The 24,015-nt window shown below is 47.3% G+C and overlaps 1 protein-coding gene across 9 annotated transcripts in view; it reads left to right on the top strand.

Annotated features, from left to right (window-relative positions):
- LOC120900502 (nesprin-1) overlaps positions 1-24,015 on the top strand; it is a 93,076-nt gene that overhangs the window by 61,808 nt on the left and 7,253 nt on the right. For 4 of the 9 annotated variants that reach the window (XR_005739212.1, XM_040307577.1, XM_040307576.1 and 1 more), the window contains 4 exons: positions 429-15,299; positions 16,603-16,710; positions 16,803-16,964; positions 17,069-23,962. Coding sequence is in view for 8 of the 9 variants with exons in the window: in XM_040307577.1 (XP_040163511.1) it covers positions 429-15,299; positions 16,603-16,710; positions 16,803-16,964; positions 17,069-23,962 (22,035 nt within the window). In the remaining variant the exon portion in view is untranslated. The remainder of the gene's footprint in view (positions 1-428; positions 15,300-16,602; positions 16,711-16,802; positions 16,965-17,068; positions 23,963-24,015) is intronic. The other 5 variants (XM_040307580.1, XM_040307581.1, XM_040307579.1 and 2 more) reach the window with 5 other exon arrangements.

Below are 24,015 nucleotides of genomic sequence, written 5' to 3'. Positions count from 1 at the left end.
AAAGTTTTTTAATCGCAACTGTACCTCGCAGAGGTCTTCTCAGTCATTCAATTGGGCCTGTGGCCTTGCTGTATGGTTGTACAGTAAAAGAAAGAACGCAAGACGATCCTCAATTTGTCTTCAATATGTTTTAAGCTCAGCTCAAGTTGATTAGGTCATTCTCTTCTGTACGTCATTCTGGGAATATATAATATTCGTTTCGAGACGACTGTTTATCTCTCTCTCTCTCCTCCCTCTCTGTCTGTATCCCCCTCTCTTTTGCTCTATATCTATTTCTCCGCCCTACTGAAACTCATCTAAACAAAACGTCAAGTCAAGCCTCTTCATCATCTGCTCAACAAAAAAAAAAAACATTCCGTGCCCTTATTCTCCAACTACCAAATTACCCAAAATTCCTCGAAAAATAAAATGCAAATTCCATCACTCAGGACCGTTCGATGCCGTACGATTGGAGCGTAGAGTGTTGCGATCAGGAAGAGAGCGCACCATCGATGACGACGGAACTTGCCCGGCCGACGGTGGCTGGCGGTAGTAGTGTGGTGGTGGTTACTACCACGACTACCACTCCGGTCCAGCCGTCCGCCTGGAGCAGGTCGGGCGACGATCTGACGTACGCGGAAATCGTTGCCGGGCTGCGTCGTCAGCGTCAGCGAGGACTCGCGCAAACGCAACACATGACGACGACAGAAAGCCACTCGCCGCAGCCACGCAATGTTACCAGCATCTCGATCAAGACTCCCGAACCCCAAACGATCGATCCCGCTCACCAGTACCACCAACCGGGCCCTACTGTAGTACAGCTCGTGGGGGCCGGTAAGCCCGTGGTGCCTGCCAATGAACCCACTGCAAGAGATCCTCCACAGGAAGAGCGCCGATCCCGTAGACCACCTACCATGCCACCCAAACAACAACCGTCCCGTCCGGCTGAAACACTCACCGATTCAGTGAGCTCTAGTGCTGTCAATGTGACCACCATCGTTGGAGCTACTTCGCTCCAGCCGGTGGTTATGGTGACGAGCACAGCGAACGAGACGCCCCAAATGACGCAAACCGAAGTATCGAACATCGCTGCAGCAGGACCCGTGTCGGTGTGGTCCTTCGGGAATAAGACGTACGCCGAAGTGTTGAAAGAAATTGCCGCATCTAATCAATACCGTCTTCAGCAACAGCAGCAACAACAACAGCAGCAGCAACAATTCCAGCAGATGTCATGGAGTGATAGTTATCAGCAGCAACATCAGCAGCAGCAGCAGCAACAACAGTTCGGTACCTCCACTCGCCTTGGCTTACCACAATCCTACGCAAACCGTTCTCGTTCAAACTCACGCAACCGCCGCAACCGGCCGGAAGCCGTAACGCGTGTAAATATTGTACATAACGAACCTCTAGCGGCAGCCTCTAGTCAGGTGCAGCAGACGCCCCGTGGCGGCAAAGCGCACCCAAGATCATCCTCCGCACGAAGCAATGCATCATCAACGACAAGCGAGCGAATGGTGAAGAGACCGGCCGTTCAGCAGAGTGTGACTCCGAAACCCGAACCAGCGTTCAAGAAGCCGCGTGACGTAGTGACTGCTCCACCCGCGAAAGCATCCGAATTGGTGATACCATCCGAACAGAGTGAACGATCCGAAACGATCAGCTACAGAAAGGCGAAGAAGGGCAAGATCAAGCAGATACAAAGCAAGGATGACAAGCTGCTGCCACCAAAGTCGATGGAAAGTGTTGATGTGGGCGTAAAGGAAGAGAAGCAAGTGTTTGTGACGGAGATCAATGTGAATAGGTCCGAAATTGCTGCGGCCCGCCAATCGACTAGCCCCATGAAAACAGTGTCCATAGTGAATCTGACCGATCAGCCGGAAGTGGTTGCCAGTGCTGAGACGAAAATAACCATCAATGTAAACGAACCGGTGCAAGCGGTCGAACAGAAAGTGGAGCAAAAGCAGCAGGAACATTACGTGACGCAGATCCGGCTCGAGGAAGAATCGGGTCAGCGCCGACAGCAGGTGCACAAGAGTGCGAAGAAGCGTAACAAAACCACCACCACCCACAAGCTGCTGGATATTAGTGCAAGTGAGCCGGTGACGACGGTGGAGCAGAACATATCGACGGTGGAGATAGTTTCCCCGAAGGAGAAGAATGTGTCTGTGGTGGAGCTGCGCCCACTGGATGAACCACTGACGGTTACGTCGATCGAACTGAAGGGTGTTGGAGTGGAAAGGATGGAATCGCTGGAGAGTTACAGCAAGCAGATAGAGCTGCAGCTTGGTGAAGGAAGTGGTGTGGTGAAGGAATCTGAAATTCCAGTTCATTCTGCTGAGTTTGTGCCGAATCCTGTCATGCTGTCGGAAGAATCCATACAAATCGCTCAACCATGCGTAACGATCGATAGGCGTGAAGTTGAAGAGCGCGTGCAGCAGCACACCGAAACCGTCAGCTATCATCGGTCAGAGGTATCGTTTACCACCATTACCGAAACTCGGCAGGAAGAGATCGTGGTGGAACATCAGTCAAACGTAAAAGAAGGCAGTTCCAAAACGTACACAAGCTCCTTGCACATTGAGCAATCGAATGCTGAAGTTGGGAATGAGGAGCATGTAGCTTCAACGATGGAGGTTGTAGATCAGAAGAAGTCGCACGTAGCTGCCAAACCACCTGTAGAGAGTGTGGCAAACGAAAGCGAATCTTGGTGTCCCCCGACGAAGAAGAAGAGCAAGGGCAAGAAGCAACCCAAGAAGTCGACCGATGAACAGCACGATGTGTCCTCTAGCAATCGAAAGGTCATTGAGCAAAAGCGAACGGAATTTGTGAGATCGATGCTAACAGAAACTGAAGCAGAGCAGCAGAAGGTTGAAGCAGAGAGTCATGTTGGAGAAGAAGCTAGTGCTCCCAAGGGAGATGCTGCATCGGTTACTAAAACGATCGTAGAATGTACATCGGAAGATATTAAGTCATCAGTTACACCGTCAGCAGAAGAGGTAGAACTCATGAAAGCGAGAGAAGAATCATTTTTGGCTGATATGAGTGGTCCAGTTGCTTCCAACGTTCCGATTACCAATGCAGATCAAGCGGCGATAAGAGCTTCGGTTGACGAAATTGCTGTTATGAATGCAAGAGAGGAAGCTTTCCTGATTGAAATGAGTGGCTCTGTTACGAAGGTTGAAGTCGAAGATGAGCCAGAAGGGCAACAAACTGTAGCTCCAGGTCAACTCTCGTCAGAGGAAATAGCATTGATGAACGCTAGAGAAGAAGCTTTCTTGGCTGAGATGAGTGGCAAGATGGTTCATGAGGAAACGACGATCGAACACGATGTACAGCAGCCTTCCCTTCCAATTGAATCTTCTTCGGAGGAAATAGCTCTCATGAATGCACGTGAGGAATCGTTCTTGTCCGAGATGAGTGCTTCTGAACCGGATGTCCCTCAAGTACCAGAGTGTTCTGCTCAGATTGAAGTTTCATCCGAAGAAATTGCTCTAATGAATGCTCGTGAGGAGTCATTTTTGGTCGAGATGAGTGGACCAGCTCCAACTACTGACGTACACATTCAAACGATGCCCAAAGAAGAATTCATGCCTGCTGGACCATCAGCTGAAGAAATAGAGCTAATGAGTGCTCGTGAGGAATCATTTTTGGCTGAAATGAGTGGTCAGCATTCTGATGTGAAACATGATACAGATGCTAAAACGGACGATGGGGCTATGTCTGTCGTTGTTTCGACTGAAGAAATAGCCATTATGAATGCAAGAGAAGAATCATTCCTAGCTGAGATGAGTGCTCCGGTTACTGTGACGGAATCAGATGTTGTGTTGGAATCAACACAAGATCCGATTTCCATGGCACCTTCAGCAGAGGAAGTGGCTCTCATGAGTGCACGAGAAGAATCATTTTTGACTGAAATGAGTGTAGTAGAACCTACAGAACTGATTGGTAAACCTACCGCAGATACCGTTCCTATTTCACCTTCAGCAGAGGAAATAGCTTTAACGACCGCAAGAGAAGAATCGTTCCTGGCAGAAATGAGTACACCGAATGCTGATACGACTTCAACTTCCGTTACCGATGAATTGCCAACAGAGGAGGTAGCTCTTGTGAATGCAAGAGATGCATCATTAGCATCTAAAACGATCGAAGCCGTGATCGAGCAAACACCTGACGAACGAGCTACATCCAGCATTGAATCTCCAACTCCTAAGCCCGAAGAACGTGTCCCACAGAATGAAATTGCAGTCTCAAGTACTGAAAATGTATTGCCTTCTCAACCTGCAGCACCTGTACTACCCGTCGGAAAGAGTCCAAAGAAAAAGCAGAAGGACAAGTTTAAGAAAATCAAAAAATCTGATGCAGCAAACATGGCTGCTTTCCTCGAGGCAGAGCGAAAAGTATTTGAAGCCGAAGAGCAGGCAGTAGTACAAGAGCAGCCTGTACCGGAGCCACGAACGCGCGATCATACCTCACCGAGCATGAGCACCATTACAAAGGAGCAGATTGAAACAATCATTGTGGGTATTAACTTTGATCGGCAGAAATCACTTACCAGCGCAATCGATTCGGAACAGGCTGTTAGCGAAGCGAATGCGTCTTCTACGGAGGAAGCATTTGTTGTGAGTGTTCCTGAAAGCCCAGTGAGAAGTGTGCAAGAGTTCCGCAGCAATCTGGTGTTTGAAGATTACGATTTTGTGACACGATCGCCGGTGAAGCGCACGGAAGTGGTAGAACGCACCGATGGTAAGGGAGGACGGATGAAGGAGGGCAAATTTAAGCCACAGCTGGAAAGCATTCCTTCGGATGCGGATATGTTGGGTGGCAAAGAGGAAAAATCGGCAACGGCAGTTGAATCTACCGTATATAGCACAACGGCGAATGTCAGCACGAAGATATCGGAATCGAATGATACGATCAAGCAGGAGGGTATGGAAATTGATGCAGGCAAGGAAAATAATGATCCCGTGCAAAGGATTGTGATCAACTCCAAGTGGCGCGATAACCGTCAGAAGATCTCCATGATAACGCACGAGGAAGTGTTGTTGCAGCCGGTTTCGCATATAAAAATGGAGCTGCCCAGAATCGTTGCGTCGAAGGTGGAGAAAGTATCCCTTCCGGACGTAAAGCCAGACGTAGTGCCGCTGGAACCAATCGTGCAAGAAACACCAAAGGAAGAGTTTGTCAGGGTGGACGGTGAGCTGGTGCATGACGATGTACAGATCGAACAGGTGGCAACGGAGGTATCAATGCTGGACATTTCGCCTTCGATCGTGTACGAAACGCAATCGGTGGATGTGTTGGAAAAGGAAGCTTCATTACCGGAGTGTACGGATGTGGCGTCGGGCATGGTGGTGGCTACGGAGGCCCAGCAGTCGGACGTGGCGGTATCTGATACGGTCACCGTTGCTGAGCATACGGAATCGTCTAGCCAGGAGGTGTACACCACAACCACCACCTCTGTAATGTATCGCACGACGACGATCACGTACATGCAGTCGGAGGAGCAGGAAGAAATTAGTGAAATCTACACTGGCCCGACGGTTGTTGAGCAGAGCGTGAAAACGGTCGTTACCAGTGGTGAACCGACGGTGGACGTGTCGGTTTGCTATTCGGAAGCGGATCGCAGCATGGGCGATGAAGTGATGGTGGAGAGGATCGCGATCGAGAGGGGCGCAGATGATGAATGCAGTGTGGTAGACGTGACTGTAGTTAGTGAAACTGAACCCGACATTAGCAGTGCAATACCAGCAGAGCAATTGATATTGGACAGTTCGATGCTGTCGGAGGCGGATCGTAGTATGGGAGAGCAATTGATCGAAACTAGGACAATGATCGTACTTGAAGAAAGTGAAGGTGACGAAGAGCGGGTAGTGCGTGAGATGTGCCAGGAATCGTTCCGACAGGACGATGCGTCGTCGGTTGAGGTGGCAAAACAAACTGAATCGTTGGGAATTGCAACCAGTGAAGTAGTGGTGGGACCTTATGAGAATGTTTCGATTGGCCAGGTGGCTGTGCCGGACAGTCCGCTTGGTTCGGCCAGCGGGCAAGATTATTGGCAGTATCATGATACAGAGCGGCATTACATTCAAAACTTTGAGGTACAATCGATCGACAATGAGGGAGGGGAACAAGTTACAGATGAATCAACTCCACGCAAGGAAGCAGGAGTCGTTGATCAAGCTGCTGTTGGGGAGAAAAATGTTGAAAGCAATGTAACAGATACGAAAGACTCATCGTTGCCGAGCAACAAGAGTGATAGGGAGCTTGCGGAAATCTATCGTACCTTAGAACAATCCTACTTGAGCATGTGGCAACTTCGTGATGCTGAGAATAGCTACCAGAAGTTAGATGCAAGAGAAGCAAAGGCCCAAGCAGAAGAGGTAGTAACTGAAACATTTATACCTTGCGATACACCTGCTGAGGCACTTTATGTTGAGGAAACTATTTCGCCTGATAAACCTGAACAGTCATCCAAGTTGATAGACCAATTCGAAGTGATGAAAACCTTGAGCCAATCAATGATTAATAATTGGCAATTAAGAGAGGCTGAGTTGAGTTATGAAAAGCTAAGGACTATGGAAATGGTAAAGGATTCTGAGACTGATCGTACGGAAAATGTTGTTGCGCTTTTAGAAGAAAACGTTGAACCGTCGCCTTCTGCAACAGAACAACGTGAAACGATAACGCAAACTTCTTCTGTAACTACTGTTACTACAATCGTCACTTCAATCGAAACTGAAGAAAAATCTTCATCTGAGGAGCGTATAATTGAGCAACAGGGTATTGAAATAGTTGCTGATGAGAAGCCTGAACAGGTGACAAATCTTCCAGAAGAAGCTAGGATACAAAAATCAAGGGAAGAAGAGTTGAGGAATGCTTTGTTCTTTGAATCGATGTCTGCTCATGATAACTTTTCACTGCGTGAAGGTGAGAGCAAATATGTACTTCAAAAACAGAATGAAAATTCGAAAATGAAAACTGAAGTTTCTGTTTTGATCGATGATCTTCCACCTGAAGATGTTGAAAAAGTAACACCACAGGATAGCGAAGAGCAAGAGCTTTTGAGGCGTTCAGCCATGTCAAAGGAGGAAGAATTGATGGCAGCAGCATCTAAGCCTGCTGTACAGGAGGTGGAAGTATGTGACAAACCGTTGAAGGAAGCCACAGATGAGTTGTATCCATCTGCTGCAGAACAGAAGCTGTTAAGATTAACAGCAATGTCAGTTGAACCGGTTTCATTTTATGATACACTTCTGCTGCGGGAATGTGAAAGGAAATACGTTTTGCAAAAGCAGATTGAAAGTGCAAAGACAGAGGATTCTGTTTTGATTGAAGACAAGTTATTAGAAGAAACTGTATCGCCAAAGGACAATGAAAAACAAGAGCTTTTGAAGGACTCAATAGACGAAGCTCCGGAATTAGTTGTGCTTGAAACAACTGCTGCCACCACTTCGGCAGAAAGTAAGAAGCGATGTCTAGACAGTGAAGAACAAGAGCTTTTGAGACTCTCGGCTGCTTCAAAGACAGGAGATTTAGAAACAACTGTGACTACATTGGAAGAAATTACTTCTCCAAGTAGTGAGGAGCAAGAGTTATTGAGACTGTCGGCAGCTTCAAAGACAGAAGATTTTGAATCTGTTATGTCTGAAATTGCTGCTGAAGAAATCATAGCTGAACAAGCTCCTTCAGAGGATGCTCCAGGTCTTGACAGTGAAGAGCAAGAGCTTTTGAGACTCTCGGCTGCTTCAAAGGCAGGAGATTTAGAACCAGTTGTCTCTGAAAACATCACTGAAGCAATGATAGTAGTCAAGGCTATACTGGAAGAAGTTCCTAATACTGAGGAGCAGGAGCTGATGAGACTATCGGCAGCTTCAAAGGCAGACATTTTAGAGCCTGTTATGCCTGAATCTGAAGTATTGGCAGTAAAAGAAGCTCCTTCGGAAGATGTTTCTTGCGTAGACAGTGAAGAGCAAGAGCTTTTGAGACTCACAGCTGCTTCAACGGCCGAAGCTTTGGAACCAGTTGTTACTGAAGAACCTGTACCTTGTCAAGATAGTGAAGAGCAAGAGCTTTTGAGAATCTCAGCAGCATCAAACGCACCCGATTTAAAACCAGCTGTGCCTGAAAATGCTGCTGAAGAGTTGGTAGTAAGTGAAACCCCTTCGGATGATATTCCGTGCGTTGACAGAGAAGAGCAAGAACTGTTGAGACTTGCGACGGCATCAAAGGCGGTAGATTTAGAACAATCTTTGGCTGAAAGCACTATCGAAGAAGTAGCTGGTACTCCATTGGAACATGTTCCATGCCTTGACAGTGAAGAACAAGAGCTCTTGAGACTTGCGGCAGCATCAAAGGCCGATGCTTTTGTAACAATCGCCCCAGAGACTACTGTTGAGGAAGTAACAGTTAGCAAAGAACAGGAGGATACAAGCTTGCCAAGTTTATCAAACACAGAAGGTTTCCAACAGGTTGTATCTCTGACTACCACTGAAGAAGTGTTGGTATGTGAGAATACGGTGGAAGAAGCTTTACTTCCTTACGATGAAGAACAAGAAACTTTGAATCGCTCAGTTATGTCGAAGGCAGAAGCTTTAGAATCAGTTTTGTCTGAGCCTGATGTTGCTGGAGTGGTAGTAAGCCACGTACCGGTGGAAGTAGTTCCAGATAGCGAAGAGCAACAACTGCTGAGACTTTCGGCTATGTCTAAGGCAGAAACTGTTGAGCCAACTGTAACGACAGAAGTCTTGCAACCAGTTGTGTCTGAAATTACTACTGAAATCGTGGTAGTAACTGAGATGATAGAAGCATCAATCCCAGACACGGAAGAACAGGAACTGTTAGGTCTTTCAGCAGTATCGAAAACGGATGATATGGATTCCGGAATGCCTGAACCAACAACTGAAGAAGTACAAGTTATCGAGAAATCGATGGTAGAAACTTCAGAGGGAGAAGAGTTCATACAAAAGACGGAAACTTTGGTGACAGTTGTGTCTAAGACTGTAACTGAAGTGGTGATCGTAAGTGATAAACTGGTAGAAGAAGTGTCCTATCCTGACAGTGAGGAACAGGAACTTTTGAAACGGTCAGTAATGACGAACATCGAAACATTAGAACCAATTGTTTCGGAGGTTACTGTTACAGAAGTGGCAGTAAGCGATGAATATTTTGAAGAAGTACAAGCTCCTGACAGCGAAGAACAAGAGCTTAGGAGGCTTGCAGCTATGTCTAAGGCAGAAACAGCAGAGTCTGAGGTTACAGTCGAACAAGCAGTAATAACAGAACAACAAACGGAGCAAGTACCATGTCTAGACAGTGAAGAACAGGAACTTTTGAGACTGTCGGCTTTGTCAAAAGCAGAGTTAGTTTCACCAAAAGATGCTTCAGAAGAAACAACAGTTTATGAAAAACCACCAGAAGAACTCTCTAGTTCGAAGCTGTTACGACCGCTTTCGATTGAAAGGAACACACAAGAACAGGAAGCAATTGCTGCTGTTACTACAGTAGAGGTGGTAGAGCAGATGGAATCTTCACTCCACTCTGAAAACGTTCAACAGTTTGTGATTGAGCTGTCAGTAGCAGAAACTAAACAACCCACAGTACACGAAGACCTGGGTGACGAATCCATCAGTAGCGTAGATGTATCGAGATCGGATGCGTTTGATTCAAGCATGGCTTCGGTTATCAGTAAGCCAGAGATATCGTTCATTAGCATACCACTGCAAAAGAATGTGGCTGCGGAAGACATTGAACTGATGGTTTCTAGCATTGAATCAAATGAGGGTGTGGTAGATGTCGCATCCTCACCGGATCAAGATGCTGGAGAAGTTGTAGTCGAAGGCAAGCTGCTTGTTCAAGTAAACATTCCCCAGAAGGGAACGGATGAACGAAAAGAAAAACGGAAGAAAGAAAAGAAACAGGCTAAAAAGACGAAACAGTTACCACAAGATGCGGGGGCTTCGAAGGATTCTACCGACACAGTTATTATTACACCCAAAACTGAAGAACCTCAGGCACCGGTACCAAACGTATGGGAACAAATGAAGGGCAAGAAAACGTATGCTGAGGTAGTAGCGGGCAGGGAAGCGGAACGCAGAAGGCTTTTGGAGCTACAAAAGAATAAGTCACTGTCTTCGGACGTGTCGATAGAAGAAGATATTGAACCAGTAGTGTCCAAGGCTGTAAGTTCCACGGATAAGACAATGTCTCGTAACGAGAGTTTTGTTGAAGTTGAGCTAAGTAGCGAAACAGATCTACAAACTTTCATTGAAAGCAACAAGAGTTATGGAAGTATGGTCAAGTCAAGTATGTCTTGGGCTGATATGGTTGAGGACAACATGGCAGACAGTAGCACTGCTAGCAATGCTGGTGTCATTCCCTCAGAAGAAGAACTAAGCAAGAGTGAACCTATTGCGTTGGTTGAAATTTCGAATCAACCAGTGGAGGATTCTCAAGCAATCGATCAGGACAAACAGAACGACTCAGCTAAACGTGAAACAAACAAGAAGAAGAAAAAGCAAAAGAAACAGGCTCAAGTAGTAGCTGAGGCTACTAGCTCTGCGAAAGATGCGGCACCAACTTCAGAATTGGATCAACCAAAGCAGGATGAAACTAACCCCGCTGTAGAGGCGAACATTTGGAAAACTGGTCCACTTTACGCTGAAGTTGTGGCTCAAAATCTTAAGCGAGAGAGAGAAGCTTTGGAAGCACAATCTGCTGCAGCCCAATCCGATGTCCAATACGTTGTTAGTACAACACCGGAGAAGATTGCTCAAGCGATGGAGGTTATTCTTCCAGTTACGGAGCATGATTTTGATGCACGGGCTTCCGAGTTGAATAAGAAGGAAGAAAATAAATCGAACAAAAAGAAGAAACAGGCTAAATCACAACAAACTACAGTTGTTACGGAGCAGATTATAATGACATCTACGGCAATGTCGGAAGATACAGAAATTGTACCCCAACAAACTGGTCAATTTGAGCAAAGTTCGGCTCAAGTTAGTGAGTTAACTATTGGAGAAACTCAGGCACTAATTACGCAGGATGTACCGAAGGTTGTCCAAGAGGTCGTTACAATTGTAGAACAACAACTGCCTTCATCTGCGCCAGAAGTTTTGAACAAAACAATACAGGAGAAGACTAGGGATTCAGACCCTGTTTCGGAAAATATTGACACCACAACTGACCGAAAATCCAAAAAGTCTAAGAAATCTAAGAAAACAGGATCCGAGATCGTTGATCAACCTGAATCGGTTGGTCAATCTGTTGTTGAAACAAACATTGCAAGTATTGAAGCAACTAAGACAGATGATACCGAATCAGATTCTTTGGTAGTATCCGCCAACGAAATCGTACGATCTCAGCCTGAAGATGCTAATTCTAGGGTGAAGAAAACCAAGAAAAAGCAGAAGAAGAAGCCTTTGAAACATGCTTCCAGCGATGAGTCCCCGGACGTTGGTGACTCGACAATTAGAGAAATCCAGGTACAAATTACAGAAAATATACCGAAGGTTGTTCAAGAAATTGTTACAATTGTAGAACAACAACTGCCTTCATCCGTGCCAGTAGTTTCGGACGAACAACTACAAGAAAAGGCGGACGATACAGATTCTGTTTCAGAAAATGTTGACACCACAACTGAACGAAAATCCAAGAAATCTAAGACAACAAGATCCGAGATTGTTGATCAACCTTTGCCTGAATCGGTTGTTGAAACTGTTGTTCAAACTGTTGTTCAAACTGTTGTTCATACTGTTGTTGAAACAAACATTGAAAGTGTTGAAGCAATTATGCCGGATAATACCGAATTGGATTCTTTGGTAGTACCGTTAAAGGAAGACGTACAGCCTCAACCCGAAGATTCTACTTCTAGGGCGAATAAAACCAAGAAAAAGCAGAAGAAGAAGCCTTTGAAACATGCTTCCAGCGATGAGTCGCCCGGCGTTGAGCCACACGGTAAGCCAGAAGTTAGTGGGGATTCGACTATTGGAGAAATCCAGGTACAAATTACACAAGATGTACCGAAGGTTGTCCAAGAAGTTGTTACAATTGTAGAACAACTGCCTTCATCCGTACCAGTAGTTTCGGACGAACAACTACAAGAAAAGGCGGACGATACAGATTCTGTTTCAGAAAATGTTGACACCACAACTGAACGAATATCCAAGAAATCTAAGACGACAAGATCCGAGATCGTTGATCAACCTTTGCCTGAATCGGTTGTTGAAACTGTTGTTGAAACAAACATTGCAAGTATTGAAGCAATTATGCCGGATAATACCGAATTGGATTCTTTGGTAGTACCAGTAAAGGAAGACGTACAGCCTCAACGCGAAGATTCTACTTCTAGGGCGAATAAAACCAAGAAAAAGCAGAAGAAGAAGCCTTTGAAACATGCTTCCAGCGATGAGTCGCCCGACGTTGAGCCACACGGTAAGCCAGAAGTTAGTGGGGATTCGACTATTGGAGAAATCCAGGTACACATTACACAAGATGTACCGAAGATTGGCCAAGAAGTTGTTACAATTGTAGAACAACAACTGCCTTCATCCATGCCAGTAGTTTCGGACGAAATACTACAAGAAAAGGCGGAGGATACAGATTCTGTTTTGGAAAATGTTGCCACTACAACTGAACAAAAATCCAAAAAATCTAAGACAACAAGATCCGAGATCGTTGATCTTCCTCTGCCTGAATCGGCGGTCGAAACTGTAGTCAAAACCAACATTGCAAGCGTTGAAATGACTATACCAGATGATACCGAATCGGATGCTTTGGTAGCACCTGCGAAGAAAGTGGTACAGCCTCAGACTGAAGATTCCACTTCTGGGGTGAAAAAGACTAAGAAAAAGCAGAAGAAGAAGCCTTTAAAACATGCTTCCAGCGACGAGTCGCCCAACGTTGAACCAGATGAACAATCTTCGTTAAAGACTATTGAAGCAGCAGTTCCACTGTCGGAATCTCCTAAAGAAATTGCTCACCTTCAGGAGCATGTTCATGAAAACAAGGAGTTTGTCGAATTGGTTGTAAACACCGAAACGCAATCCATTTCCGATCGGGAAAAACATGTCAAATTCTCTGGGGAAATTGAGATTCTTAAGGAGGTACCGTTATCGGAATCTCCAAAAGAAATTGAACACCTTCTAGAGCATCACGCACACAAGCCATCATCGCTAACACTGGAGATAGTGGAACCAGTGGCGGTGGAGCACGCTGACGATGCTCATCGGCATGTGCATTTTGTAGAGGAAGTGTCAATAGTGCCACTGGTACCACTTTCTGAATCTGTCAAGGAAATAAAGCGCCTATCTAGCGTAACAGAACACTCTGAAGAGGAGAAGATTGAACAGCCTGTTGAAGATCAACCTGAAGAGGATGGCAGTGGTGAGCGTAGGGTAAAGTTTGACCATCAGGTAGAGATACTACCCACTGTACCGTTTTCTGAATCTAGCAAAGAAACTGAACGAGACGTACAAGCGGACAGAGATGCAAAGAACATTTGCTCAGCTTTGGAAATCTCTACCACAACCATCAGTGAAGCGAACGCGATGAAAGTTGAAGTAGTTGAGCTGGTGGGCAGTCCTAATCTGATAAAACCAGAAGAAGATAAACGCGTTAAGTTTGACCCCTTGGTGGAAGTGTTACAAAACGTACCATTCTCAGAATCCGTCAAGGAAACGGAAGCCATTGGATGTGAAAAGCTCGAACAAGCACCATTGCGCGAAGAGAGTCCAGAAATTTTGCCCCAAGCAGAAAGACGTGTGTCCTTCTCGAAAACTGTTGTTAAGATTGAGTTGGAACAGGTCGATAATGATGAGGATGATTTTGAAGTGATTGATATGGCAGAAGTTGAGGAAGTTGTAGTTCCTTCTGTAGATACAGTTGAAAATCGTGAAGAAGAAGTTATTGCGCCTCAAGATCTACTGCAAAACGACAGCCCTAGCTCAGTTTCTGAAGTGATTGATATGGTGGAAGTTGAAGAAGTTGTTATTCTTCATTCCGAAACTATTGAAAAGCATAATCTGCAGCAACACGATAGTCCTAGCTCAGTTTCTCAAGTGATTGATATAGCGGAAGTACAGGATGTTAATGTTCCTCCCGCTGAAACTATTGAAAAGCGTGAAGAAGAAGCGATTGTGCCTCAAGATCTACAGCAAAACGATAGCCCAAGCTCAGTTTCTAATACAGCACCACAGGAGGTAGAACAGAATGCTTCCAAGAAGTCCAAGAAATCTAAGAAAAAGTCGAAAAAGCAACTAGGTACCCAAGCTGCCTCTCTGGATGAGCCCGAGTTCGCCAGCCAAGGACCTGCACCGTCCGATAGCGACGCGACTCCTCGGGCGGGACTTCTGTACGCAGAAGTTGTTGCACAAAGACCAGAAAAGGATGATCGTAGTGTGCTGAAAGCTCAGATAACAGATTTGGACACTGAGACGGTTGTAAGGGAGGATTACTTGGTCGTGCAGGAAATTTCAATTTCCGCCGAGCCTCGACCTCACGTGACAGAAATTGCCCAGACTGTGCAATATGAGATGACGCTCAAAAAGGATTGCAGTCCCATTGAGTCGTTGGAGGTTATGGATGTTCATGTCGAAGAAAGCATTGTTTTGCCTAAAGCAAATGATCAGTCAGCTAGCGTAGTAGACCAATCCGTTGATCGGGAAAGTACGATAGAACAGCGAGACGTACAGCAAGGTCTAAGCGAACACGATTCTCAGTTTGTTTTGCCACCTAACGAGACGGCGGGTGATGAATTCGTAGTGGAAGAAAGTTCATTGCACGATGTGCCTTTAGAGATGCATTCGGTTGAAAGTGTTACAACAGAACAGCCCACTTGCACTACCGAGGATCAACCTCTGTCCATGCAGGGGCTTTATTGCATTTGGCAGGACAGATCTTGGCTTGATCGATCGTTGTACAGTCAGGCGGAGGAGCGATATGCGCGGGTTAGCGTTGCCCAGGAGCAACAGCAAGTCGCACCGAGCGGTGCATCGTGCATCGTCGCCGACACACCACCAACAGCAACAGTAACAACAACAGCTGCCCCTGCAGCCACTAACAATGTACTAACAACAGCAACAGCAACAGCATCAACACCAATGCCTCACATCCCCTGCGAAGAGCTATCCCTGCAGCAAACCGCGACCACAAGTCTTTGCGATCCATCCTCTGTACCCGACTCCAAATCTCCCGTTCTTCCTTCCACACCCAACACTCCATCCCTAGCTCCTTCTCCCCCAACAACCCCCGGTACTCCCTTAGGTTCAACGGACAGCGTAGAATTAAGTAAACAAAATGTGGCTGAATGCACAGACAGTAAACAGGTGACGTTGTACTTCGTAGATGTAGTTGTTAGTGTTCTTTTAGCTATATATGTTTTTAATCGTTGTGACGTGTTTGTTTGTTACGTTTTTGCTTTTGATCGCACACCAAGTTTTCATTTTCATTTGCTTTTCTTATGTTTTTGTTTTTTTGCTTTTAACTTCTCTTTTTGTTGTTTTTTTTTTTTTAAATTCGATGCTTTTTGTACCAGTTTTGTATCAGAGATTGGTTGTACCGTAATCGTGTGTGGCTTGAAGCTTGTTGTATGTGTAATGTTCTTTTTTTTACAAAGACCGACATCTTCCGGTACCGATGTTTGATGCGGTCTTTTTCTCTTATTTGGCTAGAGTAAATCTCATCACACATCATCACACGCGTTGTTGTGTTGCCCGTTGCCCAATCGATATCATCGTGCTGTAACCGAGCCAAAGAGTATGTTGTATATTTGACACTTTTAACCATCCCGCCGCTAGGCCCACATTACGAGTAGGTTCTAAGTTTACGAGAAGGCTAAATTATGGTATCGTGCTCTTCCTGCCGCTCTCTTACCCAAGTATCTCAGTAGCGCTCAATCACAATCAATTCTAATCCCACACAAAGACGACCCGAGTACTTTTTGTCATATTCATCCACTTTTCATTTCCCATTACTGAATCAGTTTTCATCACTATCTCCAACCCGTTTTTCCTGTTTCGAAATAATGCACAAATATTTAAGATTAGTTAAGAATAAGATCTCAAGTACAGTACAATACAGTGAAATGCGCGGTGATTTAAAAGTGTTAAATTCATCATACTTCTATTCGATATCGATTGGAAGCAACGGCCGGTCTAAATCAATTGGTGCATGCGTGAAAACGGCACGAAAACGTCAAAAGGTTTCGTTCAATTATGTTGCCAACTCTGTCTCTCTAATGCAGTGTTTTGAATGTTTTTGTGTTGTGTTATGATATTTGGTTTAGACTATTTTTGGAACGACCTTCAGTCGTTTATTTCTAGCGCACGGCAGGCAAAATTTCAGATGTGCGGCGCAGTTTTTTTTTCTTTCGGTGTGCCTTAGGGAAGCTGAAGCCAGAAGAAACAAACAAAAAGAGACATACGCGCCCTATCTCTATTTCGCAAATGAAGCAAAAAAAAACCTCGAAAGCAATGTTTGCCTTTTTAGTGACGTTTTGTAACGTTCATTTTTTTTGGTTTTGTTCTTTAGTTCTTTTTGTTACAAAAAAAACAACTTTTACGCCGAGTGTGCGCGAACTGAGCCACCCGAATGCTAACCCGTTTTCGTTCGTGTGTTTTCGCCCCACAGGCACTAGCGCAAAGTGTGGAAAGTATTCTGGACTCGCTGATCAGTGCGGAACTAGAGATGAACAATCTGCCGTACGACAACGTGAACGATCTCATCAAGGGTCTGCAGGTATGGTGGCTGCTGTGACGCATTTCGCGTGATTTCATCACTTCAATAAAAAGGCACATGATGTAATGGTGTTATAATTTATATCTTTGCAGATCCTTATAACGAACCTAGCCGAGTATAAGCAGCAAAACTATGCGATTGCGAGATCGCTGCCGGTTAACGCGGACAGCCACGTCCGGACAGCGGTCGAACAGATCGACGAACGAATCGACCTATTACGGCAGCGAGCGGAAAATGGCCTCGAAAAGATTCAGGTTCGTTCCCAAAATAGTAGTCCCCTCGCGGCAAAGCCGCACTGGGCAAGCGGTTAAATAACATCGCTCTTATGCTTTTTTATGCTTCACTCCCTTTTTTACAGCAAACACTGAAGCAACGCGAACAGCGGAAGGTGGAAATTCGGGACTATCTCGAGCTGTTGGAGGAGATCGAACGATGGCTTTCGGGTACCAGCATACAGCTTATGGAGGTGACCGAGTGCAGCACGGAGGAGGAAATGCGACGACGCAAAGAGCAGGAAAGTGCTGTGCTAAACGATTTGCGCGCCAAGGAACAGTACTTGCGCGATGTGCTGGACAAGACGGAATCGTACCTGGTGTACAAGGACGTGAGCGATCGGACGGTGACGTTGCGAGAAAATTTGACCCTGCTGATACGTATCCTGCGCGAAAAGGCTTTAATACTGGAAAATAACATTCAGCGGCTGGCCGATCATTTGCAACCTGCCGCTACGGTAGAGCAAACGGTACAACCGCAAACCGTAGACATTGAAAGTCAAACGAGCCCGCTGGCTTCGATGGAACCGGTGCCCGTTTCGCTTGATATAGTGCGCAGTGAAGTGCAAGTTCCTTCGACGGTTGCTGTGTCCACTCAGGAATCATCTGTGCAAACACAGCCCGCACCGGAACACACGACCGATAACATCCTGATCATACAATCCGTTGTTAACGGGCGGGAAACTGTGCAGATCTCCAATGTACCACGAGCGCACGGTATAGCTGACCAGCCCTTGGAAGAGTCTGTGGTTGTGGAAGCGAAGTACACACAACCCGCCGAAGGTAAAGAGAGTGAACGATCTTCCGAGTTGCTGGTGAAAAACATTCCGACCCAATTCGAGACGACGTTTGTCGAACCCGACGAGACAACGACGGAGATTGTGGTAAACCGGGACGGCTCCAAGAAGATCACTCTGCGCAAGGTGGTACAGCCAGCCCAATCCATTGAGTCAACAATCACAGGAAAGGCTTCTATTGTAACCTCAGTCGAGTTGGCACCGGAGCAGCCTGATGCACCGGCAATAACCGCTGAGGAAAGTACGGTGGTCGTCGACGTTGAAGGTGTTGACGTTGTGCTGGAAGAGCAGAGCAACGAGCAGAAGCAGCAGGAAGACCCAGTGATAGAAGCTAGCTCACCACCTGCCGCCAGCGACGCACCCGTGCTGGAAACGGCGCAAACCGTTGTTGAGGAGGTGCTGGAACAGCTGGAGCAGAAACTGATAACGGCTGAGCAGGCTGTCGAGCAACAGCAGCCGGACGAACCGTCACAGGTATTCGATTCACATGCTCAAAAAATCGCACCAGTAGAGTTGATTGCTTCTATCGTTGAGTCACAAACTAGCAGTAGTACACTATTAGGCGTTGATGCTGCTGCTGCTGCTGCTGCAGTTGTTGCTGCTACCGCTCCTACCGATGTCACTGTTGCAATCGATTCCTTAAGCCTTACCGAACCACTTACAGCCGGCGGGGAATTAAGCGTACCGGTCGAAAGGCCAGTAGAGTCACTGGAAGACATCTGGCCACCGTCGCAGTATGTGTGTGTAGATAACGTTCCGGAAAGATCGATACCGGTCTCACCGGTACATGTGCGAACGGAGGAAACGGTTGAAGTGCCTGTACAACGGCAAGAGAGTGAAGAGGCAGAACAAGTATGGCCAACCAGCCCCGAACGTGGTTCTGATTATATCGAGATAGAGCCGAATGTTATGAAGCCTCAGGAAGTGAAGGAGGAACAAACAGTAGTTCCAATAGTGATGGAGGAAGCAACGCTAGAACACGTGGCGGTAGATCGAGATCAGGAAATTGAGGTGCCTATAGTCATGGAAGGAGTGATTAGCGTGTCGAGTGTGCCTGACCCGGCTAATACTACTGGTGAAGTTTTCGGACAAACGGTTCAAGTAAAGGAAGATCTTCCGGTACCAACACAAGTCCCAGAAGTTCCCGTAGAAACGATCGTTGTGAAGATTGAGGATGAAAACAAGCAATTGGAACCCATTGCAACTGTAATTGCTGAATCTCCTACAGTGACAGACGAGCCAACGCTGGAAATGATTGAGACAACTACGTTGAGTTCCGAACCTGTGGTCGAAACAACGATCACGCGTACCACTGATACAATCGAGGACAGTGATAGCTGCACTACAATAGTAGAAACAGTAGTGATAACCAAAACGACAACAACGGAAGAAGTGATCGAAATTCCGGTGGAGGTTGAACAGCTTGAAACTACTGCAGGCGATGATCAAGACGAAACGGTACTGATTGAAAAGGTGACGCATGTGACCACGATTGTAGAGCATGTTATGGTCGAGGGTGGAAGCGAGGATGCGCCTGAACGACCAACAATTGAGGAGATAACGAGTGAACCATCTGCTGAGACGGCACTGGTGAAGCAAGAACAACCAGCGCCACCGGAGCTGGTCGATGATGAGACGAACCTACAGGTACAGGTTGCATCGATCGGTGAAACGCAAAGTTCTTCGTTGCGAGTTTCGATGACCGTTGATCCGACCGAAACGAAGAAGATCAGTGTGAGCTTGATCGAAATTAAACCATCAACTGGAGAAGCTCTTGAGGAGGAAGGCAAACAGACGGCCGCACCAGAGTCACTGGAGTTTGAAGAGATTTCCGGTCTAAAGGCTGTTGAAGTTGATCCGGGATATGAGGCAGATAAAACGGCTACCGCTGAAGGAGAACCCGATGACGACGATAAGGGCAAGAAAAAGCGTAAGAGAAAGAAGAAGGGCAAGAATGAAAACGAAAAGGCTAGCAATACCGATCAATCGGGACCGGAGCCGAAACCTGCTGCACCTGCCGATGGACGTTTGTCGGTGGCCCAGGAATCCGAGCAACGGTTCGATTCGTACCAAAGCTTTACCGAGGAAGATCAACCACAGGTCAGCACCGTGAACGTGCTGGAAGAGGCAGTCGAGCCGGAGATGATCGAGGTGCCGATAACGATTCAGGAGAAGATTGTCGTTCCAACCGAGGTAATTGAGGCGATCTATACTGAGGATGTGCAGCAGCAAACTACTCCGATTGAGTTTGCCTCAGGACGGAGCGATTCGGTCGATGTCGAAATCGAAAAGATCACTTCCGAGCGGTTGATGGTACCGATCGATTGGGAGCAACGTTCGATGCAGACATCGCCAGAACCAGTGATTCAGCGTACCTCACAGCAAACCTCTCCGCTTACGATCGGGCAGGAGGGTACCGAGCAGGAAACGAAGGAAATCCAAACCACAGCTGTAGAAGCGGCCGAGATTGAAACGCAAACCGCACAACCAGTGGAGCTAATTCAACAAGAAGCTCAAACGGACACGGTGGAGGAGTCACCCGCTGCTGCACGTGAGATCGATACAGTGGATATGGCCAATCAAACCGTTCCCATTGAAACCAAGGAAACTCAACAGCAGGCCGAGAATGCGGAAGAAATCGTTGGTCCTATTTTGGGACAGATCGTGAAGGAAGTGATTGATCCAGCGACGCTCTACAAACCATCATCGATGCAAACCAGCCCGGTACATTTTGCTGAAGATGCTGAGGCACCGAAAGAGGGCGCAGATGTTCAGACGGCGGACGAAAGTGCACAAACAAGCTTCCCGGAGGTGCAGGATGCGAATGTGGAAACGGAGACGGTGAGTGTGGAAGACCGTGCCAACTCCCCGTTGGCGGAATCTCCAGCTGAGGTGCAATCTTCTGTTTTACAACCTGTATCTACCACGGAAACTGCCATGCAGACAAGCCCGATGCATGATGTGACGGTTGCAGAACCATCCACCGTCTCTCCGAAGTACGAAATACAGGATGAAATTCTTATTCAAACAGTCGCACAACCCTCGGCACCAATCTTGGAAAGCGTTGATATGCAAACCGTGCAAGTGCCTACGATGGAATCGGACGCTCAAACCACTCCAGTGACGGTGACGGAAATTACCGAAACTGTCACCATTAGCACACAGACGAAGCAGCAAGAGTCTGCGCTAGCTGCAGAGGAGGTCGTAGAGCCAACACACGATGAGAAAGAAAGCAAGAACAAGCGTGACAAGAAGAAAAAATCGAAGAAATCCAAGGACAAATCGATCCCGATCGAGGTGGAAGTTAGTACGCAGATGGTTGTACCAAGCATGAGCGCTGCCGGTGTACCGTTGGTTGGTGCCGTTGGAAGTGAATCAGTAACGGTGACGAAAACAATCATCACGGAAGGCAAGAGTGCCGATGGACAGGGAGATGTCGGTTTGAACATACAGGTTGACATTGATCCTAGCTTCGGTACGGTTGAGCAGAGCACAATGGCTGGTACCGCGAAACCATCTACGACGGTCAGCTGTCCCATCAACGAATCGCTGGACACGCTGCAAAGTCAAAATCTGCAGCTGAGCCTGTCCGATTGCTTCTCGATCATCAAGTCGCAGCAAAACTATGCCGAGAATCGCGTCATCCCGTGGCAGGACATTAATCGAATGATGATGAGCATCAAATTCCCGTCGGTATCATCCGCGGAGGGTGATGACCAGCGAGGTAACGATTATCCCATCATCTGCTCCACAAGCTTACCTACGGAAGAGGACGATACGGGCGCCGCGAATGACGATCTACAGCACGTGCTGCAGCTATTGCAGGAGAATGAAAACGATGCAGCTGCACAGCAGCACCTCCTTTTCAATGTCGTGGAAAACGTTGTCAAGTCACTGGAAGATCTCGATACAGGTGTTGCACAGGCAAACGTCACTGACGGATCATCCCCGGTGGATCGTGCGAAGCTGCACAGGGTGTACAAAATTCGACTCATTCGCATCGAAGAGCACATCGTGAAGATAATTACCTACGTGCAGCGCTCTAAGACTGGCCCCAACAAGGAGGTGGACGAGTGCCTAAACCATCTTCTGCGCCAGGTAAAAGCATTAGAGCAAACCGTAGCCGATGGAGAGCAGAAGCTGGACGCAAATGCTACCGAGCTGCGTACAATCAGTGGTAAGGTGCGTGCCCTAAGCAATACCGTCGCTGGAATTGAAGGCACCTTTGGTGACCTCGTAGCGAACGACACCATGTTCATCGCGACCAAGCTATGCATGATTAGGGAGTTTGAAATGAACTGTCGCGTTGCACAAAACTCCTTAACGGCGTGCACAAACGAGTACAACAGTCGGGAGCTGAAATCGGAGGACGATGGCAAGCTGGCGGGTGAGATGGAGCAAATCGGCCATCAGCTGCGCAGGTTGGAGAATGGGCTGGTGCTGGAAAGCAACAAGCTGATCCAACTCGGCAGCCTTGCCGAAGAGTATGAGCAGACCTTGTTGGAGTTCCAGGAGATCACCGCCACTGCGGAGGTGTTTATCGAGAACGAGATCGTAACGAACTCGCTCGAGGAGCTGCAGGAGGAAATGCAACGCTATCGTAAGTTCTTTGTGAATCTGAACCACTGCAAGGCGATACTGGAGTCGTTGGAAACGAACCTCGATCCACTGACGCGTCAGAAGTATGCCGAGCTGCACTCTTCGCTGTACAATCGTACGAAGGTGATCCTGGAGCGGGCTGTTGATCGAGCTGGTAAGCTTGCACTGGCAGCATCGCGCTGGACCGTCCTCGAGAAGGACATGGTCGCGGAACAGCAGTGGCTACAGGTGGCACAGCAGCGTGTGCCCGACCTGAGTAATGTCTCGTCGCAGGACTACGAACGGTACATTACAATGTACGAGTCGCTCGACCAGGATATTGGCAATCACTTGACGAAATTACGATCGCACAATGAGACGGCACGCCGCATGCAGGAGCTGATATCCGCCCCGATCGTTGAGAAGGAAAGCAATGATGCGCTGGTAGTGGCGATGCAGCTAAAGGAAGAGGTGTCGCTCTACCTACGCCTGCTGACCAAGTTCAAGACGCATTGGAATCAGTACAATGTGCACGCCGACCGTCTGGGTGACTGGGTCCATCAGAACGAGGGCAGACTAGCGTACATCACGATCGAAAAGAACCTGTCCGAAACATCGGTCGATCATATGCGAACGTTCTGGGAAATTAAGGCCCAGTACGAGGTGCTCAACAACAAGGTATACAAGAGCGCTTGCGAAACATTCGATCGTGCGCTGGACACGATCCCTGTGACAGATGAACAGCTACAGCGACAGCTGCACGGTCAGCTCCTCGACAACTGGTACGCCGTCTCGAGCCGCATCGACAACATCCAGCGCGACATTACGGACTCGATGAAAACGGAAGGTACGCCACCGAGCGACAAGCTGGCATTCATCGAGCAGGAGCTCCAGGAGATTGCACGCGAGTTCGACAGCACCAAATCGGTGCTGAAGAGCCACGACGATCTGTACCTGTACATCGAGCGGATACACACGCTCAAAACGCGTATCCAGCTGATCGATACCGAGCTGGTCAGTCAGTTCGCACTCGCCCTCGACTGTGACACGGAGGAGGTGAATGCGATCTTCACGCGATCACGCTTCCTGCTGCACCAGATAACGGATGAGCTGCAAGCAGCGGAAACGTTCTACGGCCGGTTGGAAGACATTGAGCAGGGCATTGCAGCTCAGGAGCAGCGCTTAGCAGATATTGCTCGTGTGCTGGATGAGTGCAGTGGTAGCGTTAATGGTAAACGATCGGCCATTGAGAAGGCTCTGGCGGACTGCAAAACAAGCCAGGAAGCGCTCGGACCCTGTTGGAACGAGTTGATGCGCTTGCGCCAGATGCTTCACACGCTGCCGATGAACCTGAAGGTGTCCGTGTCGCCACTACAAACCGAGCGTGATCTGTCGACGCTACAAAACGTGCACAATGATCTGGAGCGCCGCTCGGAAGAGGTGATGACGCTGCTACGCAACCGTTTGGCACTGTGGAACAAGTTCCACAAGCAGCTCGACATGATACAGGAGCATGTGCAGGAGACGGAGTTTATGATGGAGCTGTTGCAGCTGCAGGAAAGTGCCGACTACAACCGACTACTGAAGGCTACGGAACGGTTAGATGTAAGTGGATCATTGGAATCGTTTTTAAGGTTTTCAAGATGTAATAATATATT

Source organism: Anopheles arabiensis, chromosome 3 (genome assembly GCF_016920715.1).
Source record: "Anopheles arabiensis isolate DONGOLA chromosome 3, AaraD3, whole genome shotgun sequence".
NCBI classification, from domain to species: domain Eukaryota; kingdom Metazoa; phylum Arthropoda; class Insecta; order Diptera; family Culicidae; genus Anopheles; species Anopheles arabiensis.
The sequence above is the reverse complement of the archived record's forward strand: the minus strand, read 5'-3'. Positions and strand labels throughout refer to the sequence as shown.